The following is a 15,190-nucleotide window of genomic DNA, read 5'->3' as shown; positions in this document are numbered from 1 at the left end:
AATGTTATAATGTTAACTATCATTCAAATATTAATTATTTTTACTAAAAACTTTTCAAGGTACCAAAATCGGGATGTTAGATTGGGAGGTGTAAATAATAAAAGACAAAAATCAGGTTGTTTTAGCCCAACAGCTCAATTAGAATTGGGGCAGGCTTGGCCATTTTTTGGGGAGCTAGCGCAGTAAGTAAATAAAACAAAAAACTAGCGAAAAACCTTTCAATTTTCGTGAATCCCTTCGAACCGCTTTTACGTTGGTTTATTCGGTTTGTGTTGCTCTGTTATGCTGCTCCTCCCTGTTTGATTTCAAGGTATTTGCCCGAATCTTCTTTCTCGAAGGTCAGTCTAAACACCCTTTTAGTTTGATTCCAAGGTAATTGCCCCGATTCAATTAAACCCTAAAAAGGACCCACGACGATAACCTTCCAACTCCGGCAATTGCCGTCTCCGGGGAATACCACTTTCTTTGTTTTTTTGTTTTATTCTTTAAATGTCGTGTTTTCTGATTTTCTCTGCTTTATTCCTCTTTCTTTTTAGATTTTTGTTAAGGGAAACGCTTATCATTACGAATTCGTCGACACACGAACATGTATACAACTGCAACCTTTTGATTTCCGCAAAAAACTTGTTTTTTTTTTAAATTAAATTATATTTCAACCAATAACATTTAAACACGTGATTTCGTGCACGGCTCATGCGGAAAACTTTCGTAACATATAGCAATGCTCTTTTGTTAATTGTTATTTTTTTTTGTTGCTAGAGTTCTGAATTCTGAATCTGTGACCATGTTTTAAATCATAATCCTATTGTTTTTTTTTTTTTTTGTATACAAGTGCATTTTAATTTCTTTTCGACCCCTGATCTGAGCTTTTAGTTACCATGGGATGCCATTACCAATGAGTTTTCTCCATTAGTTAAACAGAATTGGACTTGCAGTCCAAAATTAACATTTCAATTATGAATCCATCACAACGAGTTAGTTCAGAATATTGAATATATTGAGGGAGATGATGATGTGGTACAAGTTCAGAATATTGTGTTAGTTTTGGACTTGTTTTTATGTGTAGTTCGTATTTTTATCTAATTTTGCATGTTACTTGTTTAAAAGTATATACTAGTTTTTATCACCAATTGGCCATGGTGAACTGGGCACTCGTCTAACAACCGGTCCAGTTTTAAAAACATTACTGTAATAGTGTAATGCTCCCATCCTGTTATAATCTCTTGATTCACTTTTAAGTTTTGGCAACAGAGTTTTGAAATTTCATGACCAAAACTGTGCCCTCTTATGTTAGGGTAAAGGATAAAGGGATGATCTACACAGCAATTGACACGTTCTACCTCACAGATGAGCAGCTAGCAAACTCACCTTCTAGAAAAGATGGCATAGATGAAGCCACTGAGACCACCCTTAGAATCTATGGTTGTGATCTCATCCAAGAAAGTGGCATTTTGCTCAGATTGTATCCTTCTGTTTGTGTTCATTTTCATTTTAAATTACCATGTTTGGTCCAAATTGTTACCTTAATTATGTGACAGGCCACAAGCAGTCATGGCTACTGGGCAGGTTCTATTTCATCGTTTCTATTGTAAGAAGTCATTTGCACGGTTCAATGTCAAGGTCATTATTATCTTGTGATATATTATTTTCTCTTCTTTCTCTCTTTGCGTTTCGTGAATTACTATGCTCACAGCATCTCTTTGCAGAAAGTTGCTGCCAGCTGTGTATGGTTGGCTTCAAAACTGGAGGAAAACCCTAGAAAAGCCAGACAAGTAATTATTGTTTTTCACAGGATGGAATGCAGGAGGGAGAGTTTTCCCATGGAGCATTTAGACTTGTATTCCAAGGTCAGAAGCTTCTCATTCTCACCTTTCTTTGCCTATAGTACCCAGACATACTATTTTCATGTTTGGTGCTGCATCTCAAGTTCAGACTTGCGTAAAAGTGGAAGCAACTACGAGTAGCTTCCACGTTTTTTGTGATAGTATAACGTGATTTGAGCATTAAATGCATATACTTGAAGTGGTTCCATGCTATGACTCTTAATTCAAATCTAAGTTATTTTTAATGTTTTCTATTTTCTTTGTTCATGAATAGAAATATGTTGATTTGAAAATGGAGTTGAGCAGAACAGAAAGACATATTTTGAAAGAAATGGGATTCATTTGTCATGTTGAACATCCTCATAAGTTCATATCAAATTACCTTGCTACCCTCGAAACACCTCCAGAATTGAGACAGGAAGCTTGGAATCTGGCTAATGATAGGTGCATAGTTGCAGATATTATTTCTTTTTTATGCAGCTTGTGTATTTTTGTGCATGTTCATACTGTACGCCATGATTTATTCCATTCCACAAGAATCCTGAATTAGACCGTATCTTCTGTTCCATTATACTTTGGAAAGTTTGCTTCTATAGTAGTCCTTGTCTGTGATTCCAGTTTGGATGTTTTATCTAGGTGATTGTACTTGGATGCAATATACAGTTTAAAGAGACAAGTCTATCCTGGTAATTCATTTCATCAAGTAAAAAACAAAACCTTCACGAAATTGTCCAGCAGTTCTTTTTCCCCCCAACCTGATGATGTAATTTCAGCCTTCAAGTATTTAAGTTTACCTTGTTAAAATGAAAACAATAGTTATTATAAAAATGAAAAGAAGTTTTAAGAATATTGTACAGTACCACAGTATATACCAGAGGATTTGGCCTAAAGTGCGGTTGCAATATGGTATAAAATTTTGAGATTCTTGTTAAACTGTTGAAGCCATTCAGCTTGTAGTTGTTATCAAATGAGCACAGATGTTTTGAAGGGTATCATACCTTATTAAGCTGTTGGAACTGTTGATCTCGTAATTATTAGCAAACACTTGATGCTTCTTATAATCTTGTATGACAAACATTGGATCCTAGCATAATTTGTAGTGCAGTAAAGAATTTGTTTACTATTCAGTATTCACTTGCCCAACTGCAATGCACTGGTATTTTTGGCTGTGGTTTTGTATTCACCTGATGCTTTCTGATTCATGGCTTTATGCTTCCTGAACTCTCTTTTCTCATGCAGTTTGAGAACTACATTGTGTGTTCGATTTAAGAGTGAGGTTGTGGCTTGTGGAGTTGTATATGCTGCTGCTCGCAGGTTCCAAGTACCCCTTCCTGAGAATCCACCGTGGTGGAAGGCATTTGATGGGGAGAAGTCTGGGATTGATGAAGTATGCAGGGTTCTGGCTCACCTTTATAGCCTTCCAAAGGCACAATATATACCAGTCTGCAAGGATGGGGACTTTACATTTTCCAACAAATCATCAGAAACAAAGTCTCAATCAACACCAAAGGTGATGCCCACTTTATCCATATTTATTGTAATTTGTCTTAGTGGTGGTGCAAATCAGCATCGGTTGGATGTTATAAGATAAATGTTGGCATTTGTAAACCTGTATTATTGGCAATCAACTATAAGGTTTGATCAAACATTTTAAATCACTGCCAATTTGTAGGATGTTCCACAAAATAGTTCCCCAGCTGATACTGACAACTCAGTGCCAAAGGGAGCTCAAGGAGAAGCTAATACTGAATCCAATGGTGGCAAGGGTGCAATGGTAAATGTAGCCATTGATAAGCTGAAAGATTCTAAAAGGTCTGATGATGAATCCAAAGGCATGAGTACAGAAGGAGAGGCAAGAGACGAACCCATACTGAAGTCCAAGGCTGACCATATTGGGGAGACACGCAGGAACCGGGATCGGGACAGGGATAGAGAACGAGATAGGGGTAGGGAAAGAGACAGAGATAGGGACAGGGACAGAACAAAATCCAGAGATAGAGATCGAGGAAGGGATTCTGACAAAGAACGTGAACGAGAGGAAGCTGAGAGGGACAAACTCAAGGATCGTGGTCACCGTTCTAGGGAGAGAGCAAAGGATTCAGGTGTCTATAGATTTCTTGTGTGTGTGTGGTGTTTGTTTCTTTTGTTTTTTTGGGGGGGAGCTAAATTATTAAGTTTTTGTACTGGATGCAGGACATTCAGAGAAGTCAAAACGCCATTCGTCGCATGGTATGAATCTGTGTTAAAATGGGTTTGGCATTTGATATCCTTTTAGCATTCCATCTTCCTTTTCCTAACACCTATCGTTTTTGCAGATCGGGTTTCTTACTCGTCAAGGGAGAAAGATCGGCATAGACATCATTGACATTAGTTTAGAGGATATTTCAAGATGAACCTGCTTCGGTGTCCATGACCCCTGTCAAAGTCAGTCAACTGATCAAGCACTGCACGTCCTTTGATCTTATAATCAGTAAACAATTTAGGGTCTTATTTGAGAAGTACTTATGTAAACATTTTATGTATAACTTTTTTTTGTTTATAGTCGAAGAGAGATTGAGTTATTCTATTTGTAGAATAGAGTCAAAATTATTTTTATGTTATTTTGAAGAGTTAATTGAAATACGTTAAAAATAACATATAGACATATTATAAGTAATTTTGTATAATTCTTTTTTCAAATATTTATATGAATATTTTGTCATTATAAATTATAAATAATTTCTTTTAAATGAGGTCTTATTAGTGTACTTTTTTATTTGTTGCAGTTACCATCACATTCAAGTCTCCCCGCGAGACTTCAATGTGGACAAATGACCTCCATATGTTTTGCCATGATAATAGGTAAAAATCTTAAATATGTTTGTAAATCTTTACATTTATATCATTATTTTTAGTCCTCTAATTTAAAGTTGTTTTTTTCTCTCTAGAATTTATAAAATATTCATTTTAATCCTTTTATACGGTGAAAGTCAAATAGGGAATAAAAGATTTGTAATTTATGGTAATTTTTTACCATTAGAATTTAATTTTTTATTTTATATTTTAAAATATAATTTTCTAGCTATTAAAAACTGTGAAAATCAAGTTGGTAAAAAAGTTCAAAATCCATTAACCTCTTTCAAAAACTACTTTAATTTTTTTTTTATTAATTTGATTCAAACAGTTTTAATCTCCTAGAAAATGATATTTTAAAATATAAAATAAAAAATCAATGGTAGTAAAAAAATTATCCTAAATTACAAAAACCTTATTCCCTGTTTGGCTACAAAAAGACTAAAGAACTATATTTTCTTACTAATTTTATTTTTTATTTTGTAGAGTTTAGTTACATCACAGTTTTAAAACAGTTTTTAAAACATGATCTCGAGGTTCTAAAACATACATGCTATTTGCACTATTATTTTTGAAGCCAACTGACTATTAATTGTTATTGTTTAATTGTTGAATTTATTCGGCATCTCCAGAGAACCTTTCTTAAAAACTGAAGGACCAAAGAAAGCCATGTTGCAAAGACCATCAAGCTTGGATGAAGCATCCTTTTAGTCAATAATAATACATGGAAGTGCAGTTGATACACCCTGTCTATCAAGAAAACGATCGAGTTCAATCTTATAAACAAACACTAGTGAAAAATTGAATTTAAACTTTATCTTATTCTTTAGGTATATTTCACTTTTATTCAAAGTCTAAGTTTCGAGAACATGCTGTAAAAATAAAAATCCATAACAAAAAAACATTTAATAGTCAAATTTATTCAGCAAAATGTTTGAAATTATTTTCCAAAAACTAAAAAAAATGTCATACCTTTTTGGGGGTTAAAAAAAGCCATGCTGCAAAGACGATTAGACGAAGATTTAGCTTGGATTGAGAGTGAGTTATAACTTAAATTATAAGAACCATCATCAAGTAAAACCCTTTTAGTCAATATCTAGAAGTTGATTTGATTCCTTGGGCCAAAGATACCCCAGGAACATATATGAATTTGGGCAACGAGGTAGTCACTCATGCCAACAATCCTAGACAAAATCTGAAAGGCTCGTTGGAAAAAAAAGATATACAGGGGAAAACATTTCTAGTTTCTAGGTTAAATCAAAACACAACATGAGGAAACCAGCTGTCCTTCAATTTCTTCATGTCTCTGGTGTTTTCCCTCCATTCACATCTTTACATTACCAGAATCACCAACTTCAAAGAGATGAGTCGGCAGGGCCGCTGGATCAAATTCAAATGATCCTCTTGGAACACCCTCCCTTTCATAACCGGTCATCTTATAAGAAGGAATTCGATGTGAGAACCTGTATAGTTCATTAGGTTCGATATAAAATATGTTTACTCCATTCTTCTCCGTTCTCTGAAAAAGGCTAACAAATCCTTTCACTTTGCCCATATAAGCAACTGCGATGCCAACATTCTCAGAAAAATCTGATAGGATTTCCACATATTCGAAGTCATACTTCAGATGATTTTTTGGATTCGAACTCCAGTTGATATCCCAATCTCTGAAAATTGCCCATGTTTCTCCCTTATTAGGACATACCAGATAAGAACCTCTGCCGGTTTCTTTTATGCACCGCACCTGATGAGAGAACATGGTGCGATCTGTAGTTTGCTGAGAACCACCAAGTCTAAACTTACCGCAAGCAATAGGCAATTCTGCATCATTCCAATCAATTTCACCTTTGTCATCTGGGTCAGGTTCCAACCAAGTAATCTTCAACTGGAAAGGGGAGGCCACTTTCTTGACAAGACCATAAAATCTTGGCATCGCATCAGTGCTATCATAAACTGCCCACAACTGATTAACAGCAAAACAATCCTCCTCCTTATCCTTCTCAAAATCATTGAAATCTGTATCAGAAACAGGACAATGAAATATCCGTGGACGAGAAGGAACCTTTGAATTTTTTGGGGAGCGCTTATCCTCCTTTGACGTTCCAAGACCAATATCTGACTCGGATACCTTCTCTTTGTTCTGATCAGTCGCACCGGGAGTAGCTGGAATATTATTATCAGACGACTCACCACTTGCAGGCACGTTTTGTTCCTCAGCTTCATCAGCATTAAGTGGTCCACTTTGTCGTGGCTTTTTGGAAGGAATCTCAAAATCGTCATCTTCAGAGGTTTCAATATATGAAACATGCTGCTTTTTCCTGGAAGATCTCCTTGTATTTGAAGAATCAACAGCATTTTCTCGAATATTGGCAGCTTTGGTATCATCACCATTTCTGGCTTTGAAACTTTCTCCTGAATCTGGTGCTGACTGCCTTACTCTTTTACTTCCAAAATTTTGAGAGGTCTGTGGCTCCATATCACTGGATGCAGGAATGTTGCCATCTTTACTCTTTTCACCTCCACAACGTCTACCGACTCCAGCAGCACATTTTTTCATAGATGTAGGATTTGACCGCACAAACGTACCAGCTTGTTCTCTACCAAGGGGTTTTCGACCAGTATTTTCTGAGGCTGGTTTTGGGGGACCATGCATTGGAGCCTCCTTCGGAATATTTACTGAAGTAAGCACTGTTGCCGCACCCATGATTCCAAAACCATTAGCAAGAGCTTTAAATGGCTTCTTACACTGTTGACACAGTAAGTTTGCATTTACAAATCGGATCGGGTACTGGTACTTAGCATCACAATGTTGGCAAGATGTCCAGAATGTCATCTGTGCACCTTGGTTGCTGAAACCAGTGGAGTTCGGATAAGAATTCTGATAATTTGTTGCGTTTGCGCCACATTTTGCAGCAAACACATTCCCATTTGAGAAATGGTGCGAATCAGAACTCTTCTGAGTCTTTGTTGCATTTGCATTATGTTTAGCGGCAAACACATTCCCATTTGAATAATTGTGCGAGGTCTTAGGCTTAGGCGCAGCACCTTTCACGGAGGCTCCAAACTTCTTGTCAAACAAAGAACGTTTTGCTTGGTCACACAAGAGCCCATTGGCTTGCCCAATCAACTTGAAAGCAGCTTCTGCACCAGCAAACTTGTTCTTATCAGGATGAAGTAGCAGTGCAAGCCTCCTGTACTGTTTCTTTACGGTTGCTTCATCAGCCAGCCTTTCAATCTGAAGAATTGCATACCAGTCCATGTCACAGCCAGAGAGTTTTTTCTGAGCAGCGATGTGAACCTCACAAACCGTAATAATCTGGGCAATGTTTTCAACGTCGGCATACAGTCTTTTGGCCTTGGTAGCAAACCTGAGTGCCTCCGCAAATTCACCTCTTTGCATTCTGGCTTCAGCAATTTGCCTAGCCCTCAAAGCCTCGTCCTTGTTGCATTCCATGGGAGAATTGAGATCAAAATCCAACCACCCAGGTTCTCCCAAATCTCACACTAAGCCCTCCGAAGTGCAACTTGTGTATTTCTTTCTAACCTATTCACAATCCAGAAGAAGCACAACAATTTCCACCTGATTGACACAAACTAACCTAATACAATGGAATTAAAACTAACTACCAACATTTTGCATAGTACTCAAACAAAACAAAGTATGTGTATGAATCATCAATCATGCGCACACGAACTGTAAATTCAGAATTGGACAATTAAGAAAAGGTACCTGGTTTTTTGGAATACTAAACATGAATCGAAATCGAGGAAGGCTGGGATTGATTTTCACATCTGGACGTAAGAATGCTACGTTCTCGAACCCTACGTTATTCGTTCTGTAATGAGTAAACAGATATGAAGTCAATAGTGAGAAAGGAATCGGGAATGTAAAACCCAAAGATGAAACGAAAAGGAAGAGAATGGAAGTTACTTGCGATGAAATCGAAGACGCAATAAAGCATTACGCGCGCTTGCAAGAGAGAGATAAAAAGAGGGCGCCACAAAGCAAACAAAATTTTCAAAACGAGAGGGAAGTTTTACTCAGTCGGAGGGAACATGGCTTTTTCGTGAGATGTGTGCCAAAGCCCATAAAACATATTTTATTCTGCATACCATTTTCTTTCTATTTTTTGTTGTAAAGATAAATGGTGTAGATAAGCCCAAATATCTATGAATTGTTAATTTTAATTTATTAAATGCACAACCAGTTTTTAATTAAATAAATATCCTCAAATTTATGTATAAACACTGTTCTTATTTAAATGAGTCAAGTTCTAACTTTTATATATATGTATAATTACAGACCTAAACTTATATATATAATTGATTATTAAAAATATTGAGTTTTCACATTAATTCTAACTTTAAATAAAGAACTGTTAACGTTCTCAAACAAAATTTCTCCATGTTCAATGTCATCTCTTAGTCTTAAGTAATTTTTGTCAATACGAAATCATAACTATTTTTTTTACTTTATTTTTAGAGCATAAATATTTGCTAAATACTCAATTATTTTAAAAAAATCAACGAGAAACTTATTAAAGGAAAGAATAATCAAGATATGAGTAAGCTATTTTTTTAAAAAATTTCATGTTTTTCAAATAAACTTAAACAATAATAATGAAATGGACGTGATTTTACAAATGGTATTATGATTGCAAGAATTTGGTTTGGTGCTCTTCTTAAACTTTTCTTTGTACACATAAGCCCACAATAGAAGCATTTTTAATATGCTTATTTTGTATTCAATTAAAATTATTTTATTAAGTTGACTAATTATTAAAACAGTAAAATACCAGTTCATAATTCCTTCATCTAGTCGTAATTAAATCATAGTTAAACTAGTCAATAGTAAATATACTACTACTACTAATAATAATTCAATAATGTTTTTTTATCGGGATCGATAGTAAATATACTTACGTGTAATATAATAAAAAATAATTCAGTAAGAAAACTAATATCTCATTGTTAAGGAAAAAAAAATCTAAATGAATTGAAAATCCTTATCCATAAAGTCATGAATAACAATCTAGCTTAAATATTTAGGAATTAAAATTCAATTAGTAGAGAGAGATTTTATTAATTTATACGGGTAATAAATTCAAAACCTCCTTATTTTTATCATATATAGATATATATAAAGAAGTCAAGTTCAAAACTTATACCTATTTTACACCCTTTAGTGGTAAGAAAAAAATATATTAACTCCGATCCACTGTATGATTTTTGAGTTTGACATTCTTATTTTTTATATATTTTTGTTCAGTAATAATATATGAATAAGCATTTCATTAATATGCACCATTTCTCTTTATCTCTCTTTTCTATATATTATATCACCTACCATATATTAATTTCTTTTTCTCCCATCACATGATCTTTTAAGTGTCAAATAATATACGGTGTATACCATCATTTTCCGATTTTGTCATACCACCCGATTACCTACCTAGCAGACCACCAAACATAGATTGAACGATCAGAATCACAATCACAATCACAGGTACTGAATACTGTAGTTATCTCTATGCATGTATTTATATATATATATATATATATATCTAAAAAAAAAAGAAACACACACACACACACATGCCTTTGACCTCTGAAATAAATTTGAGGGGAACCAAGCAGATTGCTTAAATTACTCTAACCAAGAGTCCCACATTCGATGGGAATTAAGGTTGATTACAGATTATAAATCCTTTTCTTCTTTAATCTACGGAGACATCGAATAAAATCGTGAACACTCACAAAAGTCAACTTGGTTGATACCTCAAATAAGTTGAAGTATCTTATTCTCACGTATTTCTTGCCAGCACATCCCTCATGTGTTGCTTTGGTGCTGTGACAGATATTGTGAAGTGAATTAATGTAGAAAGTGGAGACGATAAAAAAAAAAAGAAAATTACGATGCTATTTTTCTTTTTGTCTAACCTGGCAACTTTGTGAACATTTCAAACTGCATGAATGCTTGGTTGATGAACATTTCTGTACCATAGACGATGGCAGCTCCAGTTTCTTGTGCTTCTCGAAGGAGTCTTGTCAATTTGGGTGTGTAGATGGCATCAAATACCAAGGAGTAGTGTTTCAGGGCTTCCTGTTAAAACAGAAACAACATGTGGCGTGACATCTATAATGTTTTAGTGCAAACTAAGCAGAAACTATTTGTTACGCAAATGCATATACATTATTATTTATAGATCTTTTGTTAATACCAGAATATGCATCACTAACACCAAACCTTTGGTATGGGTGTCAGGTCAATTTTTGGTTTCATTCCAACAGATGTAGTATTTGCAAGAATCATCCCTTGTTCCGGGTGGAAGCTCTCTAATTCAGATAGAGTAATGGCCTCTCCTCCCACTTTAGTGGCAAGTTCTTTGGCTTTGGCTGATAAATTAATAGTCGAAAGAAAAGAAACAAAACAGATCATGCTCTGCATCCTCAGGAATAGTAACCAAACTAAACCAACAACATTTTTCTCACCATATGTACGATTGGCAACAACTACTCTTGCACCCTTTTCTTTTCCACCATAAGCTAGTGCCTTTCCAGCCCCTCCAGCTCCCATAACCACAAACAGTTTGCCATACAAAGGTGAACAACCAGATATGGATCTTCCGTTTGAATCTGCAAACAGTTGTAAGAAAAGCCTATGAATAAATCCAAAACCTCGTATAGTCCTTATTCCTCAATATCCACAAAGAAAATACAGAAACACAGAAACCTTGTAGATGTAGTCGTTCCTCAATAGCTGCAATGGCACCAAGATAATCAAAATTATAGCCTATTAGCCTTCCATCATTTGGTCTCTTAATCATGCAACTAATAGCTCCTATTGCCTACTAAAATGATTTTATTAGGAAGCTATATTAAGTTCAAATAATAGAAAAGATGGGAAAGAGGTTTTAAGGCTAAATACCTTGGCAATAGGATCGACCTCATCGCAACATCTAAGTCCATTCTGCTTGTGAGGAATCGTGTAGCTGTTTTTGTTAAATAACCAAGAATTACTCTAAGCAATCGTGAGATTGAAACCATAATTTTGACAGAATCATTACTTGGCCCTTTTCACACACAAAAAAAATGTTGTCCTGCCGAATTTTTGTAACTGCTGGACTCCATAAATAAACTATAGATCATAAAATTACGCTTTTGTACTAGATTGGGATAATTTTTTAATTTTTTTTAAAACACAATTTATCCATTTCCGTAATTAATTCAAAAACTACGCTTGATAATTTTTTTAAAAAAATTACCCCAATCTGATACAAAAGCCCATAAAATTATGTCCCTAAAGTCTATTAAGAATACTCACACGAGTCAACATTGCAAGAAAAAAATAGAAAATCTGGAGTTCCTTTAATTCAACTATAAGTTACAGAATGGAAGATTCTAGGAGGATATTATCATACCTGTATCCAACGAAATCAGGAGACGAGTAAGTGTTGAGAAAATCTGAGACATTATCGATCAACAAAGGCAAGTAAATTCCATCAAATCCCACTGACTTGAAAGCTGGATTATAAAGATGAGGACTTTTGCTATGACCAATAGGATTTCCTATAACACCATGCACTTTGGTGCCAACCCCAATCTGCCTAAAATTGTACAAATCCAACAATTCTTTGATAGTTGTTTGTCCTGGAGCTGATATAGCTCCAGCCTCAATTGAACCAAACGTGAGAAATCCTCCAAATTTTGCGCAGAGTATCCGTGATATAAATCCCTTCTCACCCATTGCAATTCCAATCATTGGGACCTATAACTTAAGCGTTGTCAAATATGCATTTGATGTTAATGTAAGATAAAAACGCATGAATTAGCAACACTCTGGTGTTGATTCTTGCTAATTAATAAATGAATTACCTGAGAGTGCACTAGGACTTGGAAAAGACGTGCACAATCTGTGATGTCTAAGGCGGTTGTAGCAATCTTGACCACATCTGCCCCGGTAGCCTGAATTCTTGCAGCAAGGTTGCCTATTTCCTCCACGGATGGAGTACTTTCCAAGTTGTGTGAAGACACAATGATCTTCACACTCTCAGCCTTCTTCCCTCCAATGGATTTGTAAAACTCATCAGCCACCTTCAATACAAAAATCACCTACGTAATTAGCAAAATAAAACCAGAGTTTGTTGCAATCCTTTCAAGTTTAATTAGAATGCAAACAAAATGTATCAATTATGGATTATTAATGTAATCTTTTTTTTTACGATAATCATTTTAAAAATTATGTTTAGGGTATTTTTGATTGACTGATATTGAAATGCATATTTTTTTATATTAATAGTTTATTAAAATTAAGCCTGTTAGTATTTTATTTTATTTGTTATTAAAAAATAAATGGCATCACATTAATATAAAAAACAAAAACATGCGCAATAATATTAGCTAGAGTTGCTAACATCTACTATCTATTTACTTTACAAATTTGATGTTCTAACTTCTAAGACTCTTTATTGTGGCACTGTACTGCTACAATTCATAGTCTCGTTTCTTTTTTTCTTTTCATTTGTATTTTTTCCCTTTTATTTTTAAAATTATTTCAAAAACAATAAAATAAGTAAACATGCACATATGATAATTAACATAAATGTTTCCTTTATATTGGTTATAAATTAAGAATAATGCAATAAAAGACCAAAAATTAAAAAGATATTTTTTATATTAGGTAACGAAGAGAAGAAAAATATAAAAGCGTAGTATATATGAAGATAACTTTATTCAAACATTATTATCTAAAATTTTCTATATTTAAAACAATGAAAGTTTTTAAAATCAATTCATTTTTATTTATTTTTAGTGCATGGGCATTTATTTTTTTTCCTTAAAAATACTTTTTGCAGGAACCAGAAAAAACACTTTGGTGAGAGGATATTTTATTGAACATAAGGATTAATTTAAAAAAAAGAAGAAGGATTAATTTAAAAAAAAATAGAGAAATAAATTTAAACTCCTAAAAATTATGATATTAGTATTTTATATTCAATAATACAAACATATATTAAAATTTTGTATTAGGTGGATAATAAATGAACAATTTTCTTTTGCATAATATCCGTACGAAAACGGATAACACTTTTCATAGTATCGTGCTATTTAACATTGTTGTATTTATTATGTTTGGCATGCTAGGTAAAAACAGTAAGGCAGTTAATTAAATTACCTTTAGCTCAACATCAACAAACTCTGATCCCAATTCAATGGCTAGACGTAGAGCATCTTGTCGCTGGCTTTCATCACCATCATAGTCTCCTCCTTCCCATATCGGTCTAAAACATGCATGCATGCACAGATTATATTAATGATGGAGTTAAAAATAAATATTGTGGATATTTATATGTATACCTGTAAGTGATTAAAATGGGCAAAGGACGGTTATTGATTAGAGAAGGAAGATGTTGAGTAGGATGGAAGTCATTCAAGAAGTCCAACCGAGCCTCTACTAGATCAGCACCCAATTCTTTTGCCTTCACCATCTCAAACACCATTTCTTCCACTGATTCCGCGCTTGTCGAAGCACATATTAATGTTGAGTTTCTTCTCACTCCACTTCCAATTCCAGCTTCCCACTGGAACTGGATATTTGCGTTATGTTATCAAGATACATTTTTTTTATTAATTATTCCAACTTTCTAATTAAGTAATGCACAATATCTTCTTTAAAGAAAGAAAGAAATTAGCAAAAGAAAATCGATACCGGCGCGCTGCTGATGGACATTTTGCGAGGAGACGAGGTTGAACGAGTGTGTGCGCGCACTATGCTGCAGAGGAAAAGAGAGATAAAAACACTCGTGTTTTGTTTAGGAAAATATGTAAATGGGAAATGGAATAATGGAATAATGGATGGTGGGGTATCATTAACGTACATATTCATGTATACAAACTATATTGTTAAAAGAGAGAGGGTTGTTATTCAAATTAACTAGGACTATTGTTTTTTGGTTTAGTTTTTATACTCTTAACAATTAAAGTAATGAACTAATGATGGTATAAAATTTTTATGATAAAATGAAGGAGTATACTTGGGATAATAATCGGGTTTTTTTCTTCCAGATATTCGCAAGTTTCAATCAGTATAACTTGTGAGATTTAACTTATTTGAAGGAAGAGGTTATTATAAAGAGTTGCTGGTGTTAATAGATAAACAATATTAGAGTATGATAATTTAGAGGATGAAGGACCAATCCATATTATTTACAAAATCTTTGAATTTTAACATGTGCAAACATAATTAAGTGATATACGCAAGAACGGACGGATGGAGAAGGAGCAGGTAGGGGCCTGAACCCCCCTTGACACTTCTAATGTATAGAGGTATATATTTCTAAGTTAGTTAATGTAAAATTTTACAAAATTAATTATCTATGTTATTATTAATGTTTAAGTTTAGTTAGTATAAAATTAATTGTGTTTGTTTTTATTATGGTATAAATTTATATAAAACTAATTGTGTGTTTGTTGTTTTTATGATAACGATTAAGGTTTTTATTATTTAAAATAAAAATTAATTTTAATTTTATGTG

General features: G+C 34.0%; 3 protein-coding genes across 4 annotated transcripts; 1 reads left to right on the top strand and 2 right to left on the bottom strand.

Moving 5' to 3' along the window:
• Nucleotides 1-162: 162 nt before the first annotated feature.
• LOC114403733 (cyclin-L1-1-like) lies at nt 163-4,443 on the top strand. Of its 2 annotated transcripts, none has more exons than XM_028366864.1 (9): nt 163-310; nt 1,295-1,462; nt 1,539-1,620; nt 1,707-1,847; nt 2,098-2,267; nt 3,063-3,333; nt 3,496-3,925; nt 4,017-4,052; nt 4,139-4,443. In XM_028366864.1, exons 2-9 carry the CDS (start codon nt 1,311-1,313, stop codon nt 4,186-4,188), a joined length of 1,332 nt encoding a protein of 443 aa, XP_028222665.1. In that variant the 5' UTR covers nt 163-310; nt 1,295-1,310; the 3' UTR covers nt 4,189-4,443. The 2 variants fall into 2 exon arrangements, with proteins under 2 accessions (XP_028222665.1, XP_028222664.1); XM_028366863.1 differs by having other exon boundaries at nt 197-338.
• Nucleotides 4,444-5,725: 1,282 nt separating this feature from the next.
• LOC114402501 (meiotically up-regulated gene 184 protein-like) lies at nt 5,726-8,589 on the bottom strand. Its single transcript, XM_028365100.1, has 2 exons — nt 8,386-8,589; nt 5,726-8,199 (listed from the first exon to the last, which is right to left on the bottom strand). The coding sequence occupies exon 2, from the start codon at nt 8,107-8,109 to the stop codon at nt 5,980-5,982; it is 2,130 nt and encodes a 709-aa protein (XP_028220901.1). The 5' UTR covers nt 8,110-8,199; nt 8,386-8,589; the 3' UTR covers nt 5,726-5,979.
• Nucleotides 8,590-10,273: 1,684 nt separating this feature from the next.
• On the bottom strand, nt 10,274-14,448 carry LOC114401401 (bifunctional 3-dehydroquinate dehydratase/shikimate dehydrogenase, chloroplastic-like). The gene is made up of 11 exons (XM_028363912.1): nt 14,365-14,448; nt 14,013-14,242; nt 13,831-13,936; nt 12,531-12,749; nt 12,077-12,423; nt 11,584-11,647; nt 11,389-11,503; nt 11,148-11,291; nt 10,903-11,051; nt 10,596-10,758; nt 10,274-10,503 (listed from the first exon to the last, which is right to left on the bottom strand). The coding sequence occupies exons 1-11, from the start codon at nt 14,383-14,385 to the stop codon at nt 10,460-10,462; spliced, it is 1,602 nt and encodes a 533-aa protein (XP_028219713.1). The 5' UTR covers nt 14,386-14,448; the 3' UTR covers nt 10,274-10,459.
• Nucleotides 14,449-15,190: the final 742 nt, after the last annotated feature.

Source organism: Glycine soja, chromosome 20 (assembly GCF_004193775.1).
Source record: "Glycine soja cultivar W05 chromosome 20, ASM419377v2, whole genome shotgun sequence".
NCBI classification, from domain to species: Eukaryota; Viridiplantae; Streptophyta; class Magnoliopsida; order Fabales; family Fabaceae; genus Glycine; species Glycine soja.
Note: the sequence above shows the minus strand (reverse complement) of the source record. Positions and strands in the feature narration are given on the sequence as shown.